The sequence below is a fragment of the Ailuropoda melanoleuca genome, chromosome 5, assembly GCF_002007445.2.
Source record: "Ailuropoda melanoleuca isolate Jingjing chromosome 5, ASM200744v2, whole genome shotgun sequence".
NCBI lineage: Eukaryota > Metazoa > Chordata > Mammalia > Carnivora > Ursidae > Ailuropoda > Ailuropoda melanoleuca.
Window position 1 is genome coordinate 75,546,686 of NC_048222.1, and position 16,025 is coordinate 75,562,710.

The following is a 16,025-nucleotide window of genomic DNA, read 5'->3' on the forward strand; positions in this document are numbered from 1 at the left end:
CGCGACCCAGCTGCACCTCCCGGGACCGCGAACCTCCCGTCACCCTCACCCTGGGGCCACCTTGCCGGGAGCCCTTGTCTCCCCAGACCCTCCTCACGGGAGCCCTCCCTCCTTTTCTTCTGGTCTTCCACCCACTCTGTCTCTAGGGAGTCCCTGTCAATCTGACCATGCTCCTTTCCACAGTTACCCTCCCGCTACCATTCACCAAACCCATCGAAGCCCTCAATTTAGTTTTCACATTTGTTGAGTGCAGTTGGTATAGGGAGAAGTACGTTCGTGGCCATGCTAGCTCCAGTCCAGTAGTTGGCCGGCCTCAGATTCCAAGTGGCCTGAGACTTGGCCCCGTGGCCTCCCCACTTCCTCTCCATGTCCAAGAGAAGGGAGAGCAGCCGCTCCGGGGAGCCACTCGGCCAGACCTCCAATGTGCAGGGAACTGACCTTATAAGCCCTGAGTGTCACCTACTCTGCTAGAAGCAACCCCCTCGTCTTCCCCTTTGATACAGTGACATGGTACCTGCTTGCCCCGCGCATGCTTACTGTGGAACACGATGGGCAAGTCTCTAGATAGTCTTAACAATCTAGCTCATCTCTGGGTTAAAAACTGACCTTTTTCCTTAAATTTTAAGCTTAGAATAGAAACTGTCTTACTGTGACTGTCTTCCCTCACCAAGTATAGCACCTGGTAAAGTCAAAAGTATTTTGAGTTTAGCAATGATAATGTAATATTGAAACTGAGATCCAAAGAAACAGGCAATCCAGTCTTAAGAGTTACTGTGGTGGGCAATAAGTCATATGTGGTTACACACATTTAAATTAAATAGCATTAAAAATTTGAATATTCAGTTCCTGAAGTGCGCTAGCCACATTTCAAGTGCTCAGTAACTACCCGTGGCTAGTGGCTATCTTACTGGTCGTGGTAGCATAGGACATTTCCATCATAGCACAAAGTTCTTTTGGACAGCCCCTAGCTAAAAGATTAGAAGGGTTAAAGCCTAATCTCCATTAATATAGGTTTATGTATTGGGAGATCTGGGGATATATACTGGAGTCATCCCCTGAATTACACCTTGGAATTTTGACTTAAGGCCATCCATAGTAACCCCAACAAGGCAGGAGCACTTTGGGAGCTGGATTTAATTTGGTTCTGTTTTCTTGGGTTTTGACGTCAGGCTTCCACCCAAGAGAATTGTTCAGATATCCTGAAGAAATTCTAAGTTTAACAGGTAATAAGAACTCCACACTTCTGTCAAACAGAGCAAATCTCTAAAGGTCAAAAATAAACTGGTCCCTGCAGCATAATAGATGTTAAAATTCATCTGGAAGAACAGAAACAGGATAGCTAAAAATAAAAATATTAAGCAAACATTGCAAACCAATGTGAGGAGATGGATTTTTCAATAATAATAATAGCAGTGGAAAAATTACCATTTGGATCTCAAGTTGGAACCACTCCATAATGTCTACTCCTCCCCCACCCCCTCACACCTGCTCCCACATGCACGCTCTCTCTCTCTCAAATAAATAAAATCTTTTAAAAAAATTTATTTTTAAGTAATCTCCATAACATCAAAATAAAGTGAACCTTGTTTAAAGAGTTACATGTAAAAAAGAAAAAAATCTAGAAGAAAATGAAGAAGTTATCCTACTTGGTTAATTGTGGTAACTCCAGAGCTAATATATCCCAACAGATGCTGATGCTCCCTACCCCCCGCCCCGCGATCAAACACAGTTTAGTTAATTTGGATAAGGACTTCAAGGCTCAAAAATAATGAGAGCAGGGCGCCTGGGGGGGCTCAGTCAGTTAAACGTCGAACTCTTCTTGATTTTGGCTCAGGTCATGATCTCAGGGTAGTGGAATCCAGCCCCACATTGGGCTCGACACTTAGCAGAGTCTGCTTCTCTCTGTCTCCCTCTGCCCCTCCCTGTGTGCTGTCTCTGTCTCTCTGTCTCTCTCTCTCCCAAATAAATAAATCTTAAAAAAAAAAAAAAGTAATGAAAGGAATCACAAAAGAATATTGTTTGACTACTTGAAAAAAAAAAAACAAAAGGCACAAAACCAGGAAGATATTTGCATCTCTTAAGTCAGGATAAAAAACTTTCACTACAAGTATGGGCAAAGGCCATGAACAATGAATTTATAAAAGAATAAAAGGCACTAAAGAAAAAATGTTCAACTTCATGAGTAATAAAAAATTCAGATTAAAACAAGATGCCATTTTTCACATAGCGAACTGGAAAACATTTTTAAAAGGTGACACTGTTAGGGAGCACCTGACTATCTCAGTCTTCAGAGCATGCAATTCATGATCTTGGGGTTATGAGTTCAAGCCCCATGTTGGCTGTAGAGCTTACTTTAAAAAAAAAAAAAGTGACACTGTTGGTAGAATTACAAATTAACACAACTTCTCTGGAAAGGGATTTGTCAGTATCAGTCAAAGAAGAGATTAGATATGCCTGATGAAAAGATTCTCTCAACAGCATTAGTCATCAGGGAAATGCAAAATACACCATACTGAGATACCACTTCACTAGCTGAAACTAAAGATTCTCAATACCTACCGGGGTGCCTGGCCGGCTCAGTCAGCAGAGCACGTGACTTTTGATCTCAGGGTAATGAGTTCAAGCCCCTTAAAAACAAACAAACAAAAAACAAACAAAATACAGCAGTTAAAAAAAAAAAGATTATGCCAAGTGTTGGCAAGAGTGGGAGCAACTGCAACCCTACTTCCTTACTGGTGGGGGCGTAAAATGCTAAAACTACTTTGGAAAACAGTTTGGAAAGTTCTTATAAAGTTAAATATACACCTACACTAGGACCCAGTAATTCTACTCTTAGGTATTTTACCTGACAGCCTTGATTATCCAAAGAGTGAAATACTACTTAGCTAATAAAAGAGAAATAATTACTGACACAGGCAACCGTATGGGTGAATCTCAAAAACACTGTGAACGAAAGAAACAAGATACAAAATAGTACTATATGATTTCATTTGCATAGGAAAATGGTTACATGAAAAATGATATTGGATGGAGCATTATGTATTATGAAAAACCAACATATTTTTATTTGTTTTTTTAGTAATCTCTACACCCAATGTGGGGCTCCAACTCACGATTCCAAGATCAAGAGTTGCATGAGCAACTTCTGACTGAGCCAGCCAGGTGCCCCAAAAAGCAAACATATTTTAGATTACAAAGATACTCGGTATCATCAGAAAAGCCTCAGGAAATAATGAAGAGTGAAAAAGCTAGACTATAATAATGTACAGTATGGACCCCATTTGTTAACAAACAAATGTATACATAAAAAGGCTAGAAGGAAATACTAACATATTTGTACATTCAGTAAACATTAATCAGATGCCAACTGTGCTGGGCACTGCCCTAGGTGGTAGGATACAGTGATGAACTAAAATGGACACAGTTCAAACCCTCACGGAGCATCCTCTGGTGTGGGAAAGAATGTTAACAGTGGCCATCTCTGGGGGTGTGACTGAGAGTGACTTACAAATGAACAATAATTTCTATAGTTTACAAATTTTCTGTGGTGAGAAAGTATTACCTTATAACTAGGTGAAAATAAAGAAAATTTTAAAAAGTCCTCCTTTTCCCCCCAAATCTATCATCTAGGCCTATTTCCAGTATTGTTACCTATTCATTTGGGGGACTTTCTGACATCTCTGATCAAAACCACTCAATGAACAGATCACTCTAATTAAGCTCCTTCCCAAACAATTTTAAATGAATGAGACTTAACTTTATTGGTAGTAGTGATGCTTTTAGTCATGACTTTAACAGTTCCCGGCAACAATTAGATGTTCTATTTCATTGAGCTAATACACCAATCCACCTGGCCAGGGGCTATGGTATTTTTATCTAACTGGTGAATCTGATACTCTTTCTTTTTTAGTTTCTGCATTGGTCAGGATTGAATAAATATTTGAAATCACCAAGATTGATTTGTAATTGGCATTTCTACTTGTCTTTTCAAATCTAGGTTTCCATCTTACAGAGCTTGTAGATTTGATATATTTCCTTATGAAACTCCCTAAGCACTTCATAAACCTTAATTAATGACCAGCTCTTCCGAGAAATAATTATGAATGCTTTTAATTTAACAAATGCACAGGGAATCCTAGTTTCCATTGTTGTATAAAAGTAACCTGGTTTCAGTTTCTATTTGTATGAAGCCATTAAATACTAAAGCTCTGTGTTAAATGCAGGTTAAGAGAACTATAGAATATTTTTTAAGTTACAGTAAAATGAGTGTTTCTAAAATAGCTAATAGGAAATATATCTTACAGGGCGCTTGGGTAGCTCAGTCAGTTAAGCATCTGCCTTTGGCTCAGGTCATGATCCTAGAGTCCTGGGATCCTGCTTCTCCTTCTCCCTCTGCTCCTCCCTCTGCTTGTGCTCTCTCTCTCAAATAAATAAAAAATCTTTTAAAAAAATATCTTATAGCATATAATTTCTAAATTTATATGAAAAGCACTACATAATTTTTAAAAGTAATCTCTACACCCAATGTAGGGCTTGAACTTACGACCCAGAGATCGAGTCCCATGCTTTGCAGACTGAGCCAGCCAGGCGCCCCAATTAGTAATGGACATCATATGTGGTATTATATTTAATTAATATCTTCCTATGAGTACATTTTAATTGATTAAATTACCTTGGCACGGACCCTCCACAGTGTTGAGGTTTAAAAAAATTAATGAATCCAGATAAAAACACAGCCCAAAGCAACATCCTACCAATTTTAATAGCCTGATATCAAGTTAGGAATCTCTTTAGACACTTGTAAGTAAAAAATCCTCATGAAAGTCCTGCTGACTGGTTAAATATGTATTTACGTGCTGCTATTCAGGCCATTTTTGGGGCGGTGTGCAAACCTCTTAGCAGTGTGTTATCCCTTGATCTTCCTGGGAGACCCCAATACTATGAGAACTGTGATATGACAAGGAGCCCCAAAGCTGCCATCATTCCCTATTTTGTTTGCATCATTCCGAAGGAAGAGATAATGGTGACAGTCATTACTGGGTACGTAATACAATCATTTAGGAGAAGAGAATTTCATACCTCTCTCACACCTGAGCCCCAGCATTCCACAGGTAAGATGCCAAGGTGGACGGCACTGGCATTCATCAAGTTGCTTGGGCCAAAAATTTAGAAGGGGGGTGGTTGTAGAGGGAGGTACCAGCCCTCATGAGACATATCCTGTCAACTGACGCCCCCTACAGTCCATTTTCCCACACAACGGATCTTTCCAAGCAATGTAAATCTGATTTATGTCATTCCTGTGCTTAAAATCCTCAAGAGTCTCTTTCTTTCTCCAAAGTGGCCTGACTCCTGTCTACTCTGAACTCAGCTCAAACGTCTTTCAGACATGGTAGCCTTGTTTAAATTGTATAGACTAGATTTAGTACACACTGGCCTCAGAGGCCAAGCTCATTTCTGTCCCAGAGCTCTTGGATTTGCCATCTCTTTCGCTTGGAACATTCTCACAAAGCTGCCTCCTCACTACTTATGGTCAGCTCAAATGCCATCTCCTCTGATCACAGAACCAGTTAAAGCTACGACACCCCCACCACTCTCTCCCTCAATACCCTACTTTATCTGTAGCACTTGTTTCTTTGTGTCTACCCTTACTCCTTAAGGGAGCATCTTTCTCTGTCCTCCTCACTGCCATGTCACTGCCATGCCTAGCCCAAAGTTGGAGCTCGATAATTTGTTGAATGATTGAATATCTTACTCTTGTCTGAAGCAAAAGTTATTAATCTGTGGTGCAAGGGTTTCAAATCATCCCCTCCTCATCTTGCTCCTATAAATAAAATTAAGCTTTTGAGTATACTTACAAGCACTTTGGGGTGTGTGTGTGAGAAATGTTGGGAAAGCATATATTTTTCAGATTCTGAAAGGAGTCCAAACAATGGAATATTAAGTACCACCGGTGTAAAGTTTTAACTTGTAAAGCACGGTCTTATACATTTTGTTCTCATTACATTTATGGAGATAGGATAGAAATGACAATTTCCACCTCATAGATAAAGGCATTGAGGTGCAGTTCACATAGCCAGTCAATAACGGAATTGACACAAATCCATTCTTTTGGCCTGAAGATCTTGTGCTCTTTCAGGTGAAGACAAAGAATCCAGAACCATGGGCGAGTAGTTTTGTTTTCATTCTTGCTCATCTCCATTTGCTTCAAAAACCACTAAACTTAACACTTTTCTAAGGACTTTCTTATTTAAACAAGCATATAAGGGCTGCATGAAGATTTTCAATGAAAAATTATTACCATCAGCTAGATCAAGGCAGTTTTCAAGCAAAATTTTAATGTATGAACCAAAGAATGCAAAATAGTTTTGTTAGGCTAAGTAGAGCATCATTAGGAAAATCGGATTGCAAGAATATAACAAACCTTAAAACCAAATGAAAACAGTGTTGAGATCTCTAATGTTTAGATTTTATCTACCCTTTTAATTAGGATACACAATGGAACCATCTATATTGAAAAATCAATTGAATCTAATTTTTTTAAAAAAAATCAGCTTTTCCAGGGGTGCCTGGCTGGGTCAGTCGGTAGAGTGACTCTTGATCTCAGGGTCGTGAGTTCAAACCCCACGTCAGGCGTGGAGCCTACTTTAAAAAGAAAAAAAAAATCAGTTTTTCCAGAAAAGAAAAATCTAAATTTAATCTCTTTTCTGCTCACACAATTTTCAAGAGAAGGTGGGGGGGGCTGGAAACTGCATTAGCTGGAGAATTACTACAAAATGTTTAAACTATGCAAATTTGGTAGCCTAAGAGATTTCTTCTCAGGCGCCCCATCTATAGGATACAACCAGACACTGGCTTCAAAAGAGTTTGTTTTATTCACCTCAAGAAGTTATAGGAAACATGCCACTTGAAAGAATTTCCTAATCTGGAAGGGTACACTAGATCAAAGGGACTTTGTTCTCCCCCTCCTCACTAGCATCTCTTCAACTAATTAAAGACCTAAACCTTATTTTAAGCAACAACAAAAAGTCTCTATTGAATTAACTGTTTTCCTTTCCCTTAAAACCCACAGGGTTAACATCATGTTTGGAAGGAATTTCCACTTAACTGGCTTGGGTGTCATTCTTACATTTTGCTGCATTGAAAATGTTAGCCAACCAGTGCACACGTTCCTTCCCCTGGGACCTGCCACCCTCCGTGTCCGGTCCCTGCCTCCTGGGCAGCCCCGTGCGCCAGCAGGCAGACCGTGGGCTCAGCCCCAGTACAGCACAGGCCTCAGGCAGCAGGACAAGCCCACCTTCCGTGCTGGCGGTCGTGGACGGGAGAAGGGCAAATTCAGCAGCAGCAGCAGCACAACGGTAGCAGACAGCAACAACCCGATTTTGTGCAGCGAGGGCTAGGGCAAGTTTAGCTCCGGGGTTCGAGAGCGCTCACCCGGGCAGCTGCAGGGCCTGCCTTACAGCCGTGGGCAGTGGACACCAATGGAGACGGTACCGTGGCAGACTGTGACAATGATGGGGTCAGCATCTTTTGCCCTGAGGGCACGTTAAAGACCAAGAGTGGAGCTGGCCACTGCATGGGCCCCCAGAGTGGTCACATCGTTGTGGTCTGCACCTTCCAGCCCGATGGCACTTGGTAGGGCCCCACTTTGTGGCTTCAACAAGAGTGCGATTGCAGTGAAGGATTTCCATCATCATTCCGTGAAGGTGTCCAGTGCCAGTGGAGGGTTCCTTTTCAAGTTTACTCTCATGGGAGTGGCTGTGGAGTCCAGAGGAATTGTGGCTGACTGAGGCACCAGCTGCGTGCAGATATCCGACAGCTCTGGTTCCTTCCTATGCTATACCAACAGTCTGCAGAACGAGGTAGGGCCCAGAGGGACTGGCACTGGCCATGGGTGGTGGCTGATAACCAGAGATCGAAGACCGGTAACTGCCCAGGGCACTGCCTGGCTCACAGAGGCACGGATGTAAGGGTGATCAGTGAAGAGGGTCTGGCCAGGACATGGGGTCAGACCTGGCAGCCCTGAATGTGGGCTGCGGGCATGCCTGCTGCCTTCACTCTCCCCCTCCCAACACCAGGGTTGCAATTTTTGTATCCGATTCTTGCCTTGGTCACTGAGTGGGCCTGGACTGTGGTCCAAGGACCCGCGCAGAGCTTCACCTAACCCCATCTCTCCCGCCAGCCCAGGGCCAGTCTGCCTCTTACTCTAGGGCTTAAGTCCCTCCAGTTGTCCTCCTACCACTCCATACACACTGACAGAGATGGCAATACCCCACTTCTCATATTAAATGTGTACACACCCACAAAGCCAAATGCAGGACAATACATATTTTAAGAGCACATTTCACATTTACCATTACTTCATCAAAAGAGGTCTTGTCAGGGGTCTCCACTAGGAATTGCCTGATGAGCTTTCTATGACGTGTGTAGTATCTGTAAAAACCCATATGGATTATTGCCTGAGTTTATTCTTCGTGTTCCAAAAAACCTATAAGCAAACCACAGGAAAAAAAAATCCAGATCCCAGTGGATCCTTCTTGTCTTTTGACTGCTGGGGTCAGAACACGATTTCAGCTCAAGTCATGATCTCAGGGTCCTGGGGTTGAGCCCCAAGTCAGGCTCCACACTCAGCAGGGAGTCTGCTTGTCCCTCTCCCTCTGCCCCTCCCCCTGCTTTTACTCTCTCTCAGATTAGTAAAATCTTTTATTTTTTTTTAATTTTTAAGGGTTTTTTAATCTATTTATTTGAGAGATTGAGAATGAGCAAGTGAGAGAACACAAGCTGGAGGAGGGGCAGAGGGAGAGGGAGAAGCAGGCTTCTTGCTGAGCAGGGAGCCCGATGCGGGGCTCAATCCCAGAACCCTGGGATCATGACCTGAGCCGAAGGCAGTCACTTAACCGACTGAGCCACCCAGGCGCCCCTAGTAAAATCTTTTAAAAGTCATAATAACATACATGAGCATTAGGATGGGACGCCTTGCTGACTCAGTTGGTGGAGCATGGGACTCTTGATCTTGGGGTTGTGGGTTTGACCCCATGGTGGGTGTAGAGATTACTTAAAAATAAAATCATAAAAGAAAAAAAAGCCGAACATTTTGTTTTCCCACAAATCGAAAGCCCATTGTCCATGTCTTTATTATTTCTTGAAAGGGGTTTTGCTCAAATCAGATCTTAGCATCATTGAATCATAAGAGTCTGCTTTTTGAAGCAAGGTGATAGGAGAAGGGCATTCATCTTCCACCAAAATGTCCTAAGTGGCCTACTTGGTTAAGAGCATTACAAAGAATGGGCTAAGATCTTAGTCCTAACCTCCTGAAGGACTCGTTTACTTTGCTTAGCTCTGTTCTACATGCACCACAAATTCAACTCTCAAACTTGCTTCCAAGTGAAGGAGGACCAGGGGCACCCGGTTTGCTCAGCAGTCATGAGTTTGAGCCCCACATTGGGCAGAGATTACTTAAAAAAATGAAACTTAAATAAAGGAGAGCCAGGTAGCAAGCCATAAACAAAACCAACACCAAAGACAGAAAAACTCCAAACAGTTGCCAGTGGCAAAGAATTGTTTTCGCAGACCTTTGAGGCATTTCATTTGGTTTTCTTCATTCGTTCCTCCTGTGTGGCAGGTGCTGACATCCCAGCAAGAAACCAGATATGGCCTCCGTCCAGGAGGAGCTCAGTGTATGAAGGCAGATTACTGCACAAGTCCAGGACTGGACGGACGTGCAGGGAGGTGCCAATGCCAGCCTGGGAAGGCACTCCACAGGCGGCACACGCCAGAGAACGGACAGTCGTTTTAACTCCAGCAGATGGTAGCCCCACATAGTAGCTAGTTAACGCACTTTAGAAGACCGGTATGAGCTACTTAACATACTCCTCTTGAGTTCTAAATAACGGAAGGACAGCGAAAAAAGCATTTGGGAATCACTAGAGTAGTGGTAAGATCACATCAATTCTTTTCCCTTACTGCTCATTTTTGTTGTGGAAGGAAAACAACTGACCCCTGGCCCTGGGACTAAATTGAAATAAGAACAGGTTTAAAATTTTAGGTCTCCTGACAGGATTTCCCCCTGTAAGACATACAGGAGATGCGGTTCAAAGGAACTGAATGCACTCCACAAGTTTCATTCAAGTCGTGGACGTATACGGGCAGAACAGCGTGGATAGGTTCTTGCAGTGTGCGACATCACTGACGCCACAGGCTCCATCGAAGAGAAATCATTTTCTTTTCATTTTTTAAAAAAGATTTATTTTTAAGTAATCTCTACTCCCAACGTGGGGCTCAAACCCACAACCCTGAGATGAAGAGTCGCATGCTCCAACAACTGAGCCAGCCAGGTGCCCCTAAGTCATTTTAAAGTGAGCAGGTTATGATACGGAAGGCTCCGCCTAAATTCCCCTCTCCAGGGTGTGCCCGAGCAGGAAAACAGCTTTAGACGTCAGTGTGACACTATCGCCACCTTGTGTTCCCCAGGCTCCATTAGACCCGCATTCCTGTAAAAGATCACACTTGGGATTCGGCAATACAGAATATAGCTTTATTTATAGAATCTTACAAATAAAACATTTACCATCCACATAAGTTATTTTCTTTTCTAATTCATCCTCATAACACCTGAGTTATTTAAAAAAATACTGTGATGGAACTGCAGAACTGTAAAAGGAAAGATGAACAACAAAATCTAACCTCTTTTGCAAAACTCAGACAGCTTTTTGTTTTTAAGCAGACTTCCAGAATACTACCATCTCTTTGTAAGAGGACTTACTAAAGACAGGTCCTAGGATACCCAAACAGAGATGCCCTCTCTTTTAAACCCAGGGTGAAGGACCAATGAGGGAAAGCCCCACGCTGACACTAGACACAAAAGATATTAACCGCCTCTGGGGGCAAGGACAGAAGGCAACCTGCCCACCAGGGCAAGAGTAAAAAGCAGCGGAACCCCCGCTCCTGGGTCACTGCTCCTGCAGTTAGGAGCTGGTCGCCTGGGGAAAGACGTGGAAGACGCTAATGCCAGGGGTGAACAAGTTCTCAAAACTTGCTACGTCTCAGACTTCTAATATGTACCAATGCTTAAAACAGCAAATCCAATACTGAAAAGTCAAAAGGGAATCGCCACATGTTCAATGCGTGAGGCGAATCTGCCGCCAGTGGCAACAGACACTCAGCTGTACTACTCGTGTGCCTCCACCCCAACCAAGTTCCAGCCAGGACTGGCCTCTGGACCAATTACGGTTTAAAGAGAATTTCCCTTTGAGGCAGCTGTCTATGAAAGGAAAGTTCTTAATACAGATGTGCATGAAAAGGGAAAGCACCCTAGTACTTCATACTTTTTAAATTTGATAACAATTACATTTTCAAGCTCTTCTCCTAAAGCTAGGACCCACTAACTCTAACTTAGTATTCTACTCTAAGAATGGTATTGTAAGGAATGGCAGGTCTACAGGGAATGCTAAAATTATAACTTTCATATAGCCATGTGAATCAGGGAAAGAAAAGTCTTGGTAAAGTCTCAAGGTTTGAGTGTTATTTGCTACTACCTCCTGAAAGCAATGTCAGACACTGAGAAAAATAAAACAGAAAAGACAAAGAACTGTTTTAAAACAGTAACGACAATAAAAATAATGATAATATAAAAAGTTAGATTCCAACATTCAAGGAATTGGTTCTTTGGTAAAATTGGACCATAATCCTATCAGGAGTCAGTCCTGATATTTACTCTAGAATCTTGAGAACTCAAGTTTTCCTTCTTCTTCAGCCCATTCTCAAATCTATCCAAGTCAACAGGCAAGAGAAGGAGAAAAACTTATGAAGCATCGCCAGCAGTTTTCCTGCTCATACTCTATTCAAGACTATTCCTGGTTTGAGGGCCATTTCCCAAGAAGAAAAAAAACACCAAAACACAAAATAGACATGGTTTTTAATTACTGTACAGTGGAAAGTCTTCCTGTGTGAGAACAGAAAAACTCACAGGTGTTGGCCATGACCAGCACTCGTCAGTCACGCACACAAATCAGCTAGTGAACGTAGCCCCTGGGCTGCAACTGTGGGCACCACGAAGAAAGGCTTCTGGAGAGACTGGCTCCCCAAAGTGGCTAAAGAATCTCACATTATCAATATGATAATAATAAATCAATTCACCTAGTGAACCTGGAGATGAGCTCCCCTTGAAGCCACCGTTCTGAGGAGAGGGCTCCACAGTGCCTGGGGCTGGCCTACAGTCTCAAAGACAAGTCTATCAATCCATCCTCTGAAGTGGGTCAGAGCAATTAACGGTCAGTTCAGTACAGGATTCGCCCTTTCTCACTTGGGGTGAGGGAGGAAGGGCAACCTAAAACCCACTCAGCATCTCATCAGGAAGCCCCTGTCCAGCAAGCACTGCAGTGCCCATCCTCCATCTCAGACTTCCATTACTCGTACTTTTGTTTATGCAATTAACTCCTACATTGTGCCTGTACCGAGTCCGTTTCCGGCCACCTGTGTCTAAGAAGAGCCTGAACTGCACCCAATTCTGCGAGGAAATGCGCCACTTTGCGGCAGAAGTGCTGGCCGGGGCGGGGGGGGATTTGTGTAGTCTCCCCTCTGATACAAGACTGTAAATGTGCTTCTAGGGATGCAGATAAAAAGTCTCTCAGAAGATGGGAGAGGGGAGGAAGGGGAGGCGGAAATCACAGCAAAACCAACGGATTTCTTGCAGGTCTCCATTCTCCGCCTTCCATTCTGTCAGTATTAATGTGAAAGGGGAGGTGGTCCAGGCGACTGACCGTGCGGAGCGAGCAGCCCACCAGCGGGGAGCGCCGGCTCACCTGTTCGGCCACCACACACCAGCTGCAGCCACATCATCATCCAGCACTTCTGCCCCCCCGCCCCCCCGCCTGGGGTGATCCTCGCCACCTCTCTTGCCCTATAGATGTGTTCCAACTTTCAGTTCTCATTGAGAAAACAGGCAACTGGACAGACTTTGAAAAAATAGGAGGGATTGTTGTTTCCTGTACTTTTTCTCTGGAAAAATAGGTGAATTTATTTCAAAATGGGTCATCCTGAGGTCCAGGACACACATTTAGATTCATGGGCCCTGAAACAACAGACTCACCTAATAATACTGCTAACGAAGTCACGGCACTGGCAGTATTTTTGCATTGTAGGGCAAGGACGCAAAATCTGTCGGCGCTGGTTTTAAGAGAAAGAGGCCAGGGTAGCCAGAGAAGAAGTGAGGCTTGCCCGCTAAGGAAGCCGCATTCCAGTTGCAGGGTCACTCTGAGAAAGAAGGGGGACGGGAAGGAGGCACTACCTAGAGCCTGGTTGCCACGGCAGCTTATTCCTAGGACAGAGCGTGTGTAAAAACAGCTGACATTTGAATGCAAGAGTACAGTCCATGTCACAGTTTTTAATACAACCGCCTCTTCGGAGGTGCGTCGTGGGTGTCGAGTCCTCAGGCCAGGGACCAGGCGGCGGAGGGCCAACTTCCAATCCTGCCGGCTCCTGGCAGGGCCCTACCCAATCTGGATCTGTCCTGAATACATAGTGAGGACCAGCATGATGGTGAAGCCAGTCAAGAGGCCCAGGTTCTGGATGACAAAGGGGATCAAGACACTGCCGTTCCTTTCATCCTCTTGGCACACCTCATTCATCTCAGGGAACTGAGAAAGAGTAAAAACCAGAGAGCTGCAGTTCCTTTTTCAACCTGGGCAGTGTAGGACACTTCAGTGAGAGAGACGGGTCACACTGAATCATCATTATAACACCTAGCCCTAAGCACATTTAGATTAGAACTTGAACACAATAATCACCATATAATAAAGGGTTACAATGTAATGGTATAGATCATTATGTTATAATCGTTCTAGAGAGACAATATAATTAACATATATGTATATCAGACAGAACTCGTTCACAATGACAAATCAGCAGCAATAGCCTTACCAGCTGTGGTCCAAGGTGGCTACGGCTACTTTTCAACTAAGAGAGGTAAACAAGTATTTATCCGTGCATGGAGCCCTGGATAGGTGTAGATGCTAGCTAAAAATAACTGCTCTGATAAAAATCAACTTTTTTTTGTGGACTTGAAAAACACTTCAGAAGATTTTTTTTGTTACCAAAATGCCGCTGCCCTGTCTTCAGGAAATGAGCCACTATGTGGGAGCCAGAGCCTGGAGCTATGACATCACTGTGACTCAAGGACCCCAGCTGCAGGCCAGCAACGTGGGTGACCATGAGCACAGCTCCAAATTTGATTAATGCAAGCAGAAGACTACCCTCACCATGGGAGCGCTCCCCCACAGGAGGAGAGAATCTAAAATGTTTCCAGGGAGTGAGGAGGGGTCATGGTGGTCAGCACTCTCACCATTGCATCAAAAGTATTATTTCCAAAGGATATGGGAAATCATTCATGTGAACATGCCAGAGAACATGTCCTGTCAACAAACAAGAAAAGAAATCACCCTGTTCTACAAAAGATGTAACCAATCAGGTATTTCATTAGCCAATTCGAAGCTACTTAGAAGGGTTACGCGAAACGTTAGCAGGTATGAGACCACGAGCGCTGCCAGACGCTGCCGAGAACAGCAACACCTGTTACAAGCCTCAAACCTCAACGCATCCTTTTTGAGCCAGCAATTCGAGTTCTGGATAAGGTACATCGTCTCACCAAATAATACTGCCATTGAAAAGGATGCTTCTAAAGAGCATGCAACATGAAAAATGTCTAGGATATATTAAGTAAAAAAGGAAATCTGAACATAAAATTGTATGTTCAATGTCCGTTTCCTTTCCCTCCTTCCTTCTTTTATACGCATCTATTCTGTAATACTTAAGTATTTAAGGGAGGACTTTGGAGAGTTGAGGTTAATCCTTTTCTTTAATAAGACATGCTGGTAAGTTTTTTGTCCTTTAAAATATGTCCTCTTAAAAAGCACTGAACTGGGGGACGCCTCAGTGCCTCAGATGGTTAACTGTCTGCCTTTGGTTCAGGTCATGATATCCAGATCCTGGGTTTGAGCCCCAAGTGGGGCTCCCGGGATAGCGGGGAGTCTGCTTTTCCCTCTCCCTCTGCCTCTCTCCCCTACTCATGCTCTCTCTCTTGCTCTGTCTCAAATGAAAAAAAAAAAAAAAGAGCAATCTTTAAAAAAAAGCACTGAACTATACACTTAAATACATGAATTGTGTGGTATGTGATTCCTCAATAGAGCTGTTATTAAAAACAAACTCACTCATGTCCTCTCAGTTCCTCCCGTTCAATGAATAACCCGGTCCCACTTTGCCTACATGGCATGAACTATGGGAGACTTACCATATCAGCCAGAGCAATATACAAGAACATTCCTCCAGCCAGTGCAAAGATCCAGTTGGCAGAGAAGTGGCTGCCAGCCAGGATGCCAAAGGCCAGGCCCACGTAACAGCAGCAGGCAGAAAGGAAGTTGAAGAAGAGAGCCTGCTGGATACTCATCCCGGCATTGAGCAGGATGACAAAGTCTCCTAAGGTGGGACAACAAGAGGGAAGGGCGTGGAAGAGTTACGCTAGGTCACAGACAGAGAACACTGCAAGGACAAACTGCTTCCACTACACATAACCTCTGGGTGAACAATCAGGGCAACCTCGGACCTGAGATCGCAATGACAAGTCTAAGGCACCCCTCCTCTTTACGTCTAGGAGCTGTCTCATTTACAAAACTAGCCCTGAATTTCCAGCCTGACACTGAAAATAACGCACAAGATTTTCAACTCAGATAAGCCACTAGCAATAGCCTCACTGCTGTTTTGATGGATGATGAAATAGAAGGAGCTTCTTTCCTCACAACTACACTGAATGGTATTTTCAGGAAACAGAAGTGAGACTGAGAGAAGTTAAATAATTTGCCCAAAGTCACAAGCCAGTAAATAGTCAATTCCAGGACTTGACCTTGAATCTCTTGGCCTTCGGCAGTCTGGGCCTTTCACACTCTTGCTCTGATAAAACTAAGGACCTCCTAACTCCTGGTTCATCTACTTCTTCCACCCACCTGACCTCTAACAGATATCTCAACTTTTGGAAGATT

The 16,025-nt window shown here is 43.6% G+C and overlaps 1 protein-coding gene across 4 annotated transcripts in view; it reads right to left on the reverse strand.

Annotated features, from left to right (window-relative positions):
• Window positions 1-10,509: 10,509 nt before the first annotated feature.
• SLC39A14 (solute carrier family 39 member 14) overlaps window positions 10,510-16,025 on the reverse strand; it is a 45,850-nt gene continuing 40,334 nt past the window's right edge. For all 4 annotated transcript variants that reach the window (XM_034661285.1, XM_034661286.1, XM_002914774.4 and 1 more), the window contains exons 8-9: window positions 15,281-15,465; window positions 10,510-13,631 (exon numbers count right to left, since the gene is read on the reverse strand). In XM_034661285.1, the coding sequence (XP_034517176.1) occupies window positions 13,485-13,631; window positions 15,281-15,465 (332 nt within the window). In that variant the 3' untranslated portion in view covers window positions 10,510-13,484. The remainder of the gene's footprint in view (window positions 13,632-15,280; window positions 15,466-16,025) is intronic.